Source organism: Stegastes partitus, unplaced genomic scaffold, assembly GCF_000690725.1.
Source record: "Stegastes partitus isolate 25-593 unplaced genomic scaffold, Stegastes_partitus-1.0.2 Scaffold852, whole genome shotgun sequence".
Classification (NCBI taxonomy): domain Eukaryota; kingdom Metazoa; phylum Chordata; class Actinopteri; family Pomacentridae; genus Stegastes; species Stegastes partitus.
In genome coordinates, this window is record NW_007578583.1 from 80,563 (window position 1) to 96,110 (window position 15,548).

The window sequence follows — 15,548 nt, forward strand, 5'->3', positions numbered from 1 at the left end:
CGGGCGTTCTCTGCAGCTCTGTACCGTTTAGGGAGCTGGACTCTGAAGAACTTGAGAGCCCCTTCAAAGTCTGCCTGCAAGAGGTCCTCTTTGGAGAGGAGAGGAGAGGAGAGGTGGTGGAGACAAACAGGAGATGGTCATTAAGAGTTAGACGAGCAGGACACAAACTTCACAGTGAGGCTTCTATATGCAGGAGGACTGAGTGCGGGGCTGTCGACTGGACAGCCTGACTGATGCTACGTTGAGCCCTTATTGATTTTGTTTAGGTTAATCACATTTAAGAAGATCAAGGACGGCGTGACCTGTGAAAAGAAAATCACAACATATTTCCTCCAATAACAAACAGCAAAGAGGGAAGTTAAATTATACAAAGGTGAATACAGTTAAAGATTCATAAGGTCAGAGTTACACTGGAGTGTTTTAACTCACTATTTCACTTTTGCATTAGATTCAGCACTGCAAAGAAAACATGATAATTTATTAAAATTCTATGACTTATCCTGTTTACCAGCCTAAGTCACTTCACACTGCATGATACTGAAGGATAAAACTGACTAAGTACCTCACAATGTCTACCTATTTAACGAACTTTCATCGAGGTTCTTGGATCCAGTTTCTTTTGTAGACGTCTCTTGTATGAGCCACAAAGGGTTTTGAAAATGCTTTACTTGTCACTTGGAGGACGTAAAGCTTTATTTCATTTTCAACTAATTGTACTAAATGAATGCAGAGAGGAATGTTTTTGAAAAGAGTTTAGTCACTAAAAGAACACCAATAACCCCATCTGGTGGTGAAAAGACGCACAGACACCTGAATCTCTCCTGAGTTATGTGTTCAGAGAGAGCGTGACCAAATATTACGGTCAGTACAACATTTGTTCTGTCAGCTTTAACGATGTTGACGTTTACATTCCAGATGAATTGAGTTTCTTCTTCTGAAGGAGTTCACCATCGTAATTTTCAGGTCAGATTTAGAGCCTATATCAAGTCTTCTCTTGTAAATAAAACAGAAGGCACATCTACACGGGGTCAAAGGTCAAGCCATCATCACAACAGACACGACAACAAACTTTTATGAGACATGTTTCTTGGCTTTTTCATCTCCTTTGTCCTCAGGAGTAGCTCTCTCATTATGAACACAAGTTAACACCACTGCATGCTGTGTCCCTGTCCCCCTCTCTCACCGCCAGCAGCCGGGGCACGAAGAGCCGGTGTCCCATCCCAAGGAGACCCATTACCCTGCAGAAAGAGTCCGCCGAGGCTTGACTGCCGTGGGCTCCCTCTTCTGCCTTTCCCTCTCCATCCTCCACCGCCCTGCGCACTGCTGGAAGGGGCAGATGGGGGGCCAGGGTTGGTACCGGGGGAGGAGAGGGCGGAGGGGAGTGTGGAGGAGATGGTGGCGGGGTGGGACAGGGCGAGGGAGAGGGGCGGTCCCGCTCCGGGGCCAGGGTGGCAGGTGACTCCAGCGTGTCGTCTGAATGTCCCCGTGAGTTTTTTCAGTTGTTGGAGGGCAGCTGGACGAGGGGCGCTTGGAGCAGACAAAGCAGTCGACTTCAGCGCGCTGACAATAGTTCTGAGGTCAGTGTCCTGGTGAGCGAGGTGACGAACCTTCAGGGAGAGGAGCTGATGCCGTCACAGCGTCACAACAGACTGATGTTCAGGACACCGGCTCGGAAAGACGCAAAGAGAAGCTCACAGGAACACATAGCAACTCAGCAGACACAGCCTTGGCATTCAAGGCATGTGACATTGGGATGGGTCCAGTTCATTTGGGCACCACAGAATTTCGACAAGTGGACAAGACGTTGGTGGAGGCCACTCAGCTTGTACCACTGTCAGAGCCCACTACCGGCCCCCAGGCGCGACAAAATCACAGTCAGAAAACGATGTATCGACGCTGCTTTCGGCATAATGCTGAGTGTTCCAGCTACCTGCCGGACTCACTTTGAAATCCAGTCACACTACCTACCCTCATCTTCCTTTGGCAAACTCCCTCAACCAATTCCAATCCAGTATGCCGTTGCCTAGCAACAAAGCTGCTCAACACGTGGGCTGCTGCTCCGGCAAACAGCGGCGATGGATAAGTACTCCACCTTTTTTTTATTTCGCCTTCGTTGCTAGACTTCAAAGACCCTGAGAAAATCCGCTTCGGTGTGCACGGCGGAGTGGCCCTAAAGCTCAGGGCTCAGTGCGGTGAGACGACACATCAAAGCAGCTGATATGTTTTGTTCCATCATTTCAAATGAGAGGCCGTCCCCGGTATAAAGCTTCAAAATGGTTTCAAAAACAATACGGATCTGTCTCTGTGCTCTCCTGAGGCTGGGCAGGCGGTCCTGGCCAAATGGTAGAGGCAGACAAGATGTGGTCTGTTAGCAAAAGGAATCTGGCCTTCAGGAGATGATGCGCTGCGTGTTTGTGTTAGCTTATGGCTGAGTGGATGCTGAACTCGTTGAGTCACACGCAAACCAGCGATGCATAAAAACCAAGACGAGAGGAGGTAGTAAAATAGGAAAAGTGTATCACGACAGCCTCTGTGTGTCTTTGCTCTTCCTCTTCACTGATGTAACCCTCTGAGATAAACTCAAACCACATTAAGCAGTAAAAGCACAGTCCAGTCAGCAGCTCCACGACAGACTCCAGCGTCTGTCCCTCCAGCAGATTTCCATTAGCAGGAGCAGCCAGGCATCCGGTCTGTATCGGTCGGTAGATCTTTCAGACGAGAAGCCAGCTCCTTCAGATGGAAAGTCACTCCTGCCACTGAGCAGCAGCAGCAGCTAAATGGATGAGTGTTTGCAAGAGCGTGTGTTGTTGTACTGTCAGGAGTCCTGGCCCTCCGCTGGGGTGAGGCAAAGCAAATGAGCCAGTGCTGCCCATCCACCTCCTTTCTCTTTTCCACTCTCTCTCTGCCTCTCAAGCCTTTTTTGTGATGCTAACAGCTAGTGGCTAGACGCTAACAGGGGCGGCTCCGTTGCAGAGGTCTGGGTGGTGGACAGAGGTAGCGTGTTGGAGAAATACATATCCAGCCAGCAGAGATGAGGAGAAGGCAGAGGTAGAGGAGCAGGAGGTAAAGAAGGCAGGAGAATGAGGAGCTGAGGCAGAGAGGAAGATCCAAGCAGGCATCCAAAGGAAGGTAAAGATGAAGAGAAAAAGAAAATTGAAATAAAAAAAAACAAAACAAAAGCTTTTTCTCCTTCAGGTCCAGATTTGCTAACGTTCTAGCTTATGCTCCTGTTGTGATGTGAACGGCGACTGCTAAGCTGGAGGGAGGGCGGGAGGGAGGGAAGGGAGGAGGCGAACACAGATGGAGGGAGGGGTGATGAGAGCGGAGAGGAGTGCAGGAGGGACGGAGGAGGGAGGAGGGAGCCTCAGGGGAGAATGCCGTCATGCCCGGCCAATCGGAAGCAGGCAGTGGAAGCCCCCTTCCACACTCCTCCCTCCTCACATCCTCGTTTGTTCTCCATTTCCGACCATCGCGTCCACCGCATCTTTGTCTCTCCGACGCACAGAATGCATTACAGGAGGGCTTTTTAAAACCAACTGATTCAGTTAGAGAGAAGAGCCTGACTGTAGCTGCATTAGCATGTAGAAGCACTCTGACTTGTTCTATCATTATTATTGTTAGTGTTACTGTCCATCTGTCGACCAGGGATGTGAGCCCACTGTAGGCTGCGATGTGCTACCGTTGTACGCTTCATGTTAAATGGGCTGATTAGGAAAACAAACAAACAAACAAACAAACAAACAAACAAACAAACAAGAAAAATTAAGCTCATGTCTCCTAATTTTCATACAAACTATTTTCCTTCAGCATCTGTGAACACACACAATGTGAGAAACTTGAGGGCTGGTAATCTTTTTAACAAACATGTTTCCTTGTCATTGCTGACCGCTACACATAAATATGCTATTTTCCCTCTAATAATTATTGGTAAAGATTAAATTAAACTGATCATTTGTTTTCTCTGATGGTTAAAAGTACCAATGTGTTTTATGTAATGAGAGAAAATGGCAGTAAACACCCTTTTAAATTGCTAATAGCATGATTACTACTATAATAAAAAAAAAAACGTGTTACATATCTGTGTGAAATAAACTCTGTTGTACCCGATTTCCACTACAGATACGTCTACAAGAGGTAAATCCTGCATGTCAAACGTAATCTGTAAAACCCAGAAACGGTCGTTTTAAACAATGAAAAATAAAATAAGCTAGATGCCCACTGAGTGTTTTCTTTCAGTAGCGAGACGTGGACTACATGTTGGGAAAAACAAGCCTGTTCTTCAAGTATTTCTGAAGTTTCAGCAAGACTTCCACAAAGACCGTCCCGTCACATTAACGTCCACATTAAACAGCCAGGCACAGACATGCAATATGACACAGCCGCTGCCAAAACTCATTGATCCATGTGACCACGAACAGATCTGATAACACAACAACTAGTAATTCTATACCATCCTGCCCTGACAGCAACAACATGCAATTAAACAAAAAGACATTAAAAATAAAGAAGCAAAATTCTGGAACTACAATTTAAAATCCAGACACCGGATGCATATTGGAACGCTTGCCCGGTGGAACATATTTAATTTTTTGCCGCTGACTTCTCTGTTGCTTCTCTGGTCAATATCCTCCTACAAGGCGTTGGTGGTGCCACAAGCTTTCCATTAATGATGCTGAACAGTATGAGATCGTGGAACCCCTTGAAATGTTTTAATATCCTTCTCCTACCTTGAGAGTTTCCACAACTTTTTCCTCAAGCTCTTTTGAAAGTCCTGTCTTAACCATAGTGGACTGCCAACAGTGGGATTCTCAACGAACCACAGGTTTTATTCTGAAGTCATCAAAAACAACTACAGTCAGAGACCAGCTGGCCTGCTGTGTTATCGGTTATATGTGAGAGTTTACAATAGTTACCTTGATCCAAACCAATTCTTGCAAAGGAAATATTGATAATTTTCCAGAAATTTTGAAAGTAATTTCCATTTAAGTGGCAAGGATGTGTAAATACAGCTGGAAAAGACAGATTTAGTGTATTTTGATCTCCAGGGTGCAATGTGACAAAGATTTTAGTCAGGGTATAATGAGGGGAGTTGCAGATTGAAAGCATTATTTAAATTCACCCGATCTATATAATTCTCACATGGTATACTCGTAGAATGTGGATGACTGAGTTAAAGCCACAGCTTGTGTAGGATTCTGGTCGGACTCTGGGCCTGGCAGCTGTTTGACATGAAGAGTCTTTCACCATTTGTCTGATTTGTCTTGTGAAGACAAACCAGCCTCCTCCCATCCAGATGTAGCTTTTGATTTAAGCACTAGGGGGCAACAAACATCAATAAAATAAAGTGGCTCTGACATCAGACCAAGAATTTAGCACACCTCACACGATGCCTTTTTTGCACAATCATGCCTCCCACAAACTTTGTTTTACACTTTGTGATAGCACTCTCACTAATACCAACAAAAATTAGCTTTTTCCTAAATCCTGATGGGTTTATCTTCAGTGCACAAACATGTATGTATCATCATCCAAACCATATATTGCTTCCTTTTTAATGAACAAAGTGGATCTAAAACTAAACAGGACTTGGGCAGGTTAAAAGGAAACTGGATGTTTGACGTGAGAGCTCATTTAAACAGATGGTTTCAGTTTATTGAAAGAATAAAGTGAGGACTAACCTTGAGCAGGGCCAGGGCTACATTAAAGATGATGTTCAGTCCCTGGAAAAAAAAAAAGAAAAAGGAGAATTACATACGGAAACAAATAGGAGCAAAACCATCACGTTCTTGTGTGTGTGCAGGTTTTTAAAAGCTTCAACACATCACTGCTCAGTGGAGAGAACTAGCATTTTAAACAGGAACTTCATTTTAGCACAATTTATAGTGTTACTTTCAAGCATGTTTGCAACTCCTGTTAAAACAGCTAAATGCCACTTAAAGCTCAAAAATCCTGTAAGTGTGAGTCCAAAGGAGGAGTCCAGCTTTCCTCATCTTCTCTGCTCTTTGGGGAAGTTTCGGTTTGTTTCCAAATTCTGAATTCAACCTTCTCTATGTGGAAATATTGTCCAACCAACATCCGTATTCACACCCAAACATACCCCGTGTCCTTTCATAGCAATCATAACATCATCTAACACAACGTCCAACCACACACCGTATCTGCAGTGAAATCAAAGGCATCTGATGTTTTCATGACTTTGTAGAAATGTTGAAACAAAAGAATCACACGGAGGGTGAAACAGAAAATACAGCTTTAGGAAAAAATGACTTCAGGGATGATATTTTTAGAGACAAGCATACATCTGACCTAAAAACAGTCACGTCAAGCATTCGTAATGTCATAACAACAATATCTTGTCTTACTGATGATAACATATTGATGTGAAAACGCTCACACGGCATCTTGAAGTTCAGCTACTGTGGAGTATAATTCACTGGCTTGGACAGTTTATTGCTTTATTGCCAAAGCCATTAACGTCAATCATTTTTTAAAAACTGCGACACAGATGAAGTTTATCAGAACAATAAACAAATAAAAAAGGGGTCGTAGCTGCAGCCAAAGAAATCCTCACTGAAGGCACACAGCTGAAAACGTCTTCACGGCACAACGCTGAGCTTCTGCAAAATCAAAAATAAAACTTCAAACCTCCTCTTGTTGGCGTTACTTTATGTATTATGCTCCCTTAATCACAGCTTATTGTCTGTTTATTGTGTGAACTAAGTCGCTGTGTTGAGCTGCTTTGTTTTCATTCAACGATGCATACGTGCACGAACAATGACGATGTGATTTTTCCTCCCGCCTTCATCGCTACCGTGCTTGTAATTTTGACACAGGAAGAAAGGAAATGTAAAGCTGATGCCAGCTCTGCATGGGAACACCCGTCTCCCTGGTCTCCGTGACAACCAGTTCACATGGCAACACAGAGCTAAAAATATCTGGACGGCTCTAAAAATAACGGGAGAAAGAGAAAAGAGGGGGAGCTCTGCCTCCACACACCTTTCTTTGTAGGCCTCAAGATGGTGCTACAGTGCTGAGGCAAGATCAAAGGTGTGTGTGAGAGACAGAAAGATAATCTCAAAGTGTGTGCTTTGTGGCAAGACGGATTCATGGGAGGATGAGAGGTGAGCGTACAGACAGGAGAGATACAGTATGAGGACACAAACTGGGAAGGTGATGAGGCAAGAAGCTGCAGGAGAAACGACAAGCGGCAGCTGAATATCAGATGGGAGGTAAATGGTGAGGAATCCAGCAAAAAGTACAACAAATGTGATATAATTCTGAAAAAAACTTGTGTTCACTTGACTGATAAATGTCACTACAGTAATGGAAGTCATCGGACCTAATCTGAAAATCTGTCAGACATAAAAGACACCTGAGACCCCAAAGTAATCAGAAAAAAGCCTTAATTCTGCTTCATAAAAGCAAAAAACAAAACTGTGAAAGGATCATCAAAGAAAACGTTTGAAAACACTTTATCAAGGAGTGACAGCAGCTGAGCATGAAGAGAGCGATTAATAAAAAGAACGAGAGTGCTGATAAAAAAAAAAATAGATAAAGGAACGAACAGGAAACAAGAAGGGATAGTTAGGGCGAAACATTACAACAGCAAACAAGTGAAGCTTCTGAAGAGAGCGAGCAATGACAGACAGGCGTACAAAGAGGAAGAAAAAAAATATTCAGAATATAAAAGACAGTGATGGAGACATTCACGGTTACACAGATACAAGACGGAGCAAATGAAGGAGAAGCGAATAGAGAGGAATAATTTAAAAAAAACAAACAGGAAATAAATTGTGATGTCAGTGGCAAGTGGAGAACAAGGAAACAGAAACAAAATGGCAGAAAGAGTAAACAAAAAAAAAGAGAGAGGGACGTGAAATGATGATGGAGCGAGCCAAGAAGAGGAGGGCAGCAGACAGACGGGGATGCAGGATATGAGAACTCCGGTCTAACAGGCAGATTCTCATCATGCGGCTCATTGGGTGAGAAAGACCTGGGAAACTTTTAATTGTTCTGCCCGGGGCCAATGGGAGGACAGAGGTGGGGGAAGGGAAGGAGGCAACGTGTGAGACAGAGAAGAAGGTGGAGGGGAGAGGAGACACAGGGCATTTGACTTTGGCATTTTTAACTTTTCAGAGTAAGACAAAGGTTTAGGATTAACAACTGAAACAACAGCAGTCTATCTTCTTTCTCTCTCACAAACATTAAAGTGACAGCAATGAGTCAAACTGAAACTAAGGACTAAGCAGATATTAAGTGTTTGTGCTTCAACATTAAGGTCAGGATCGGACACACGATTTTGCTGAGTCACCTGAGAAATGGCTTCTCTTGATCCTCCTGACAGAACACAAGCTGTTGTTCTGGGTATGTTTCCTCAGAACCAGAATCTTCTGCTCATGTTGGTTCGTGTTCCTCAGGGCTCTGGTCTCGGTCCCTTGACACTCTATGTTCCAAATACAATATTTTTTTTTCTGTGATAACACACCTGCATGTTTCACCTCCAGATCGGTGCCTCAGTCAGACGTTCCCCCTCATTACATATTTGGCTTCACCAGGTCTGTCTGGCAGCTAAACCTGCCACCTGATCCGCCTCACCAACAGGTGGTGTACAGCTGAAAGCTCTGCTCCTCTCTTCACCCGAGCTCATCAAATCATACAACCACAGATCAGATCATATCATCACAGAAGTAAACCTGCACTACAACCTGCTAGCAAAAACACTTAAGAAACACCTACTGGGGTTTATAATAGACAGCTGGACACCCACACTCTGGGGGTTTAGATCAAAACAAACCCCTCCAGGTTCATTCACTCTTTCACTATGAAAGGGTTGAAATTCCCCGGCAGACCGATGGATTCAAACTCCAGGTGGAGCAAAACAAAACAAAACAAAAAGTCTGATTGCAGTGACAAACAAGTAACGAAGAAAACAAAAGCAAAGTGTTCAAGCTGAAGAAGCTGTTAAACTGCAGCAACTAAAAACTGTTTGATTACAACCATGAGGTCAAACAGGCTCCTGGAACCTAACAGTGAAGTTAAAAACTTACATGTGCAGTCACTTTACCATCTACTAAACCCTGTACCACCGTACAGCCATCAGCGTTATCAGAGGAAGGCTGTAATTCTGTACAACTGGCTGCAAATAATCTGCAAAGTAAACAGCATGCAGTTAGACTATGCAACTAAGACTAGAAGTGGGACGACTACAGTAGCAGAATATCACTCCTGCACGTTCCATACAACAACAACGAGTAATTTACTGCGTTGATCAATGTTAGCGTCGGTAGGAAATTTACACCAGGCACTGGAGGGGTGCGTGCCAGGCTTCAGAATGCATTTTCAATTAGTTAAGAGGGTATACTCGAGCTAAAACGAGGTGTTAAGTTTCTTGGTATGCGACCAAGTGGACCACAGACACTCTCCTGTGCCCCGATCAAAAAGAAAAAAGGAGATCTACAGTACATGAATAGTAACGTCTTTATTCACAACAGTCAGATCCAAGGAAAAGTAACGGCACGAGGAAGTCACCACAAGAGGTGATGAAAAACTATTCTCACATTTATTGTTTATATATTATTCTAGTATTGTTGGTTTTACTCTCTCCCTTTCCAAGTCGGTGAAATGGCGGCAATGAAACGCTAAAATGATTTATCTGTTCTGTGTAAACGTAGAAACATGGCGGCACAACACGAGTGGGGGGGCTCTGTGGAAGAGAACCCACTTATATATATGTAAATATAAAGGGCTCGTTCTAAAATAGAGAGAACGCTATTTGTAGAAACAGGTGGTCATACAGTAAAGAAAATCCACAACGACTGAGAAATTCTCCTCCATCCTCAACACGCTGGTTCCTAAACAGAGTTCTTGTACAGTCGGTCTTTCATCACTTGACGGTGTCTCTACAGTACATCCTTCTGTTGCATATCATTAACTCCCTTCCTTTGTGCTTTCCCCTCTTTGTCCTCTCTCTCCCTGCACCTTCCTGCAGCTCTCTCTGCCGTCCATGTTTCTGATCTGTGGTTACTGGCCTCACCGACCTGTCCACTGTTTACAGTTTGACGTTTCTCTCCTCTTACCTAACCGGTGGATGAGACAGCCACCCAGAGTCTGCTTCTGTTGGAGGTTTCCTCCTGCAAAAAAAAGGATTTCTTCCTCCTCACTGTATGGAAGAAACCCTGCAGCCATGTGATCGCTCAAAGGGGAATTCTGGGGTCTCGCTCTTCCATGCTGGAAGATCTTGACCTTAAAGTGCTCTGGGATGATAAATGCTGTGATTTGCTGCATTAATAAAAGCAGAACAAATCATATAAGCTCCTCTTCCATTTCTGTTTTTTAGGGAAAAGACACTTTACATGAATCTTGTTTGAAGGTAAAAATGAATTATCAGTGGCTGGTATTGGGTCAAGTGGTCCTAAATACATTAAATCTTTGATGGTATCAACCCTAAAAGGCCTGAGCAGACAGAGATGCATTAACGCTGGTGGTATAGCGTTTTCTTAACCGCCCTATATTTGTGGTCACTGATAGCTAGTTCCTCGTTTCAGATCAGCCAACTCCCTCCAAACCTCTCTCTGTCCTTTCACATGTCCTTCCTCGTTTCATAATGGCTGCCATCCTCCCTTCCGTCTGCCACGCCTTCTCGTCTCACCTTATAACCTTCTTCCCTATCTCCTCTCCACTAATTTCATGTTTCCAGATGGTTGACCCTCCTTTTAGTGGACTCTGTACAATGTGGACTAAATCCGCTCTCCCGTCACAATCAGGATAATACAGCGTACCTCGCAGAGCAGCAGGTCGGTGATGTGGAAAACCATGCAGAGAGGGAACTTGGCAGTGAAGAGGGTGAGGAACCACTGGGAGGCATACATGTGGGCCTCCAGGTTCAGCTCCTGGAAGTGGGACCACAGGTCTGGAAGTTGTTCCTGCAGGAGCAGACAAAGGAAGAAGGAAAAATGAAACATCACTTTCAATTTTACATTTTTTTCTTCAATAAATCATGCTGTCTCTCCAGACTGAGATGATAAAGAGACTTCAAAACCAAAGACATGATTCAATACTACATCTTAGATGCCAAACATTTAGAGACACTGATTTCACATTACACACACTGAGCTTAAACCTCCAGTGAATATGAATGTTTTTAAAGTTTTCTCTTTCATATCATGCACCAGGTGTATAAGCACCACGACTCAGCATTGCAAAATTTACATTACTACATGTTGGAAAGTAAAAGAAAATTCTGGTCTTGTTTTCTTTCCTTCTTTTGTTCTCGTTCATCTGTTCCGATACGTGAGGAGGAAAACGTTGTTGTAGCTCTCAGGCATCAAAGAGAAAATGTGTCTCAGTGCCCACGGATGTACAGTGAATTAAGGATTTAATTAGCAGACTCTTACTTCACCACATCTGGATCAGATAGTGAGCTTCCACCTGTTTGTTAATAATTAGCCGTCAATGCCACCGTCCTTACGATGAGCACGTTTGGTCAATGCTAACTCAGCTGATCCTCATGCTTGTAAAATGACTGCGAGCAGAGCCGTGAAGGATTTGAGGGCCAAATTAAACTCTACTCAGCGTGTAGATTTAGGCTGTAATACCTGAGTGGGATGCTACTTTACAACAGCATCATGCCCAAAACACAGAAAGCCTACAGAGACTGTCAGCTCCACACAGACACACTTACCATTCATTCTTGTTGTAACCACATTTTGTGCCCGGAACGAGAAGTCAACAAGGCAACAACAGCACACATGTCAAAACCCACAGATGATGCAATCACTGGCAACACACTCACACATGAATATGATCAAACTTTGCCTTCATCGAAAAAGCAAATACATTTTGTAAGCCCTCTTGCACTCTCTGCTAGTCTCTTCTTTTCAGTGTGTCGGCTCGTTGGACCAGCCCTGCATTCAATTAGTAATTACATGAAACAGCTCAAAGGATATCAATTCTCAGGAAAGTAAAAACGTTGGAAAATCAAATCTCGTGCAAATTAATGGTCCTCGGGATAAGTCTGCGCAACACGGATAGCTGGATACGTGGAGTGAATTTCACGGTATTTAAACTTATGAGGCAGACAAAATGACTGGATAACATTTGTAATTTTTGAACTGTAATTGTCGTTCTCCCAGGCTCAATCACTTCAATACACGCCACTTAGTGGTGAGATGAATATTTTCTTCAGCTTTAGCCACAGGTGTCTAAAAAGAACATGTTATGAATTTGAAAAAAACAAAAAAAAACAAAGTGGAGAAACACTGATTAAAACAAATTATTAGCAACTTGTATGCAAATCCATACAGAGTCCACTGAGTGAGTGGAAGGAGCTATTTAACTACTATTCAGCTATTTGTGTTAACTTTACCAAATGCTGAGTGGGCATTAACTTCTCCCACTTCAATCACTAGTAAAGCAGAAGTTAAAGGCCCCATGTTGTGAACCCATTCAGCAAATTAAGACATAAGAATGTGTCGTTCGATTTCACCTCAACTGTTTAACTATTAATTGTAACCCGGTTCTAACTGAGCTGTTTCAGAGCTGTGGCTTTAAATGAGCTGTTGCTGTCCACACCCACTTCAGGAAGAAGACTCTCAACAGTTTAAAGGAATTCCGATGTAATTCTGGATGCATCGGGGTTGTTCTCAGGTGCACTGCCTCCCTCTCTGAATACTGTCATTCACGTCTCTGATTATTTTCTTCTTCATGGCAAAGGTAGCCGAGGCTCATGGCTACTGGAGTACTTTGAGCTGTCCACCGGGACAAAAAGACAACAAATCCCTATAAAGGGTGTCCATAATATAAATGAGTCTGATCCGGTCCATCCTCTCCATCAGGGTTGTGTTGCTTTTCATTACATTGTCGTACAGTTTGCTCTAAACATACAACTCAGCACCACTAACCTGCATCAGTCTCTCCAGCTGGTAGAATTTGCAGTGAAGATCTTCAAAGTTGTTCTTGTAGAGAGCTCTGAGCCCGTATTCAAACATGATTTTCACCAACACACTGAAGGCCTGCTCCTCGGGCATCTGAAACCAAACGGACGAAAACTTTTAGCCACTAAACAGCAAAAAACAGCAAACCGGGACGCTTTGGTAAGATCTCCACATGACATCAGGCGGTGAAGCAGTCTTTCTTTGTCCAGTACGGCTCAAGACCAGCTTCATTTGATCACGTTTTGGTAAACCACACTAATATACTGGCTCTAAATAAACCCTGAAGGAAAGAGGAAAAAGCTGCGAAGGACATAAAGTGACAAATTTTAAGGTACTTGCAAGAAATGTTTATGCTTTTATGTGCGAGCATTTTACTGTCTCAGTGTGTTTCAGAGTGTGTGTGTGTGTGTGTGTGTGTGTGTGTTGTGTGGATGGATGACGATAAGAGGTATGAGAGGAAGCTTAATACTGTGTTGGTGTGTGGGTATATGGGTTTGTTTCTCCTCTCTCTCTCTCTCACACACACACCGAGTCGTGGACGGTGAGGTGATATTTAATCAGAGTGACAGTATGTGTTTGGGGCTGAATGGGCTCCTGCAGGTAAACCTGAACCCCTATTAATATTCCTGACATCTCCTCTATAACCTCTCCCTCCTTCCTCTTCTTCCTCCTATAACCCGTCTGCCTCCTCCTCCTGTATAACCTCTCTTTCTTTTACTGCTGCTGTCCCCTTTATCTCTCCTCCTTTTCCACTTTACAGTCTCCTCCTTCATAACTTCCCCTCTCCTCTCCATTTCTTCGGGTCCGTCCAGTAAACTCGTAGCTCTTCTTCACGACTCTCCTACCTCACCCCACCTCCTCCTGACCTCTCTCCAGCTCTCCTCCTTTTCCACCGTCTCGCTCGTCTTTAACCTCTGCTGCCCTTGTTATTTGGACTTCAACCAAACTTTCGCCGCTCTCTCTCCTCCACTCGGGACTCCCGCCTCCATGTGTCCACTCCTCTGTCTCTCCTCCATCTGTCTTTTATTAAGTATCTTAAAATGAAATTTCAGGTGTGTTTTATGCAGACGAGCTGCAACACGCACAGAAAGACAAAACAAAGAATAGAAAAGAAGTAGATGTGAAGAAATATGTATACGAAGGGGGAGTAAAAAAGCAGTGTCTGCCGGTGACCTTGAAATGTGTGCGACAGTGACTGGCTCTCACTCCCTCCACTCATCCACATCATTTTGTTATAAACTGCTTTTTTATTCGAGCAGTCAGCAACTTTCTTTTCAGCCAAACACATTCTTTCTAGGTGCCTATTTGTCTAAAACTCCATTCAATGTGTAATATCGCCTTGGTTCTGCTTTATTATACCTAGAAGCTAATGAACATGTTTTTTTTCTTCTGTAGATGCAGTGAAGTCTAGGAGCGGGAGCATAATGCTGACATTTCTGTCTTTGTTTGCGTGTTAACCTTGATAACATGTTCTCAATGATGCTCTCAAACCATCCGCAGGAGCATCAAGGTAACATTCGAGCAGCTACAAAGAGCTTTTTTGAAAGCGAGGGAAAAGCACCAGAGGCACATTCTTCTGTAAATGCACAGCAGCTAAATGCAACAGTTCAATATGTATCTGTATGTGAATATGTATGTATGGGAATCTGGAGTCGACACTCTCTTTGTCATGTTGCTAAAATCATTCCTGAACAATGTTTGCAGTGCGGCGGGGAGCGTCATCCTGCTGACAGACGCCACTGCCGTCAGAGAATACTGACACCACGACGGTGTGTACGTGGTCTGCAGCAGTGCTTAGGTGGGTGGTGTGTTTCAAAGCAGCATCCACATGAGTGTCAGGACCCAAGGTTTCCCTGCACAACACTGGCCAGAGCATCACGTTTCCTGCTTTTGACGCATTAGCTTAAAGAACCGACTGCTCGCTTGCTGTCTAACGTAGACAGGTGCCGCTGCAGCAAGATAATCATCGATATTCACGTCACCAGTTTGGTTTTAATGCTGTGGCTGACTGGTGTATGTAAACGCATAGAAAATAAATGCAAATTAAAGCCGCAAGCGGCATTTGCTGGGTCCTCGCCCTACGCTTGTCGGCGTCGTGCACGTCGGGGTTTGGCGCAAACGTGCTCCAGGCGGGACTCCGATCCAGCGTGTCGACTTTGAGGCAGATCGGATCACTTGCGGCCCAAGGACACAACCACCATGACACGGATTACAGGGTGGAATCAAACCACCAACCTTCTGATCATTGACCGACCCGCCTGGGCCACAGCCGCCACGTAAAGCTTCTGGAAACTTCTCCTGTACTTCTCTACATGTTGAAACACTCTGTTGAAATATTCTAGGTGGCGCTGTGGAGCCAGTTTTCTATTGAGGTGTGTATTTCCCCCTAACTATAAAATTTTTCACCGGGTCTGATGTGTGTGCCAAATTTAGTGAGTTTTCGAGTACGTTTAGGACCTGAAACACACGTTTCTTTGTGACCAAGAAATAATGACGGAGCAGTTCCAATAGGGTCCTACGCACTGTAGTGCTCGGACACTAAAAACTGTGTCAAAGATGATGAACACTAACAATCACCAGAGATTGTGATTAAATTATATTGTAAAGTGTTGTGTT

At 43.9% G+C, this 15,548-nt stretch overlaps 1 protein-coding gene across 1 annotated transcript in view; it reads right to left on the reverse strand.

The window, feature by feature from the left end:
• The window catches only part of rabgap1l (RAB GTPase activating protein 1-like), a 124,114-nt gene that overhangs the window by 24,698 nt on the left and 83,868 nt on the right, over window positions 1-15,548 (reverse strand). Inside the window, exons 15-19 of the mRNA XM_008293025.1 lie at window positions 12,900-13,025; window positions 10,779-10,922; window positions 5,679-5,720; window positions 4,123-4,125; window positions 1-95 (exon numbers count right to left, since the gene is read on the reverse strand). The exon at window positions 1-95 is cut by the window's left edge and continues 2 nt beyond it. Of these exons, the coding sequence (XP_008291247.1) occupies window positions 1-95; window positions 4,123-4,125; window positions 5,679-5,720; window positions 10,779-10,922; window positions 12,900-13,025 (410 nt within the window). The remainder of the gene's footprint in view (window positions 96-4,122; window positions 4,126-5,678; window positions 5,721-10,778; window positions 10,923-12,899; window positions 13,026-15,548) is intronic.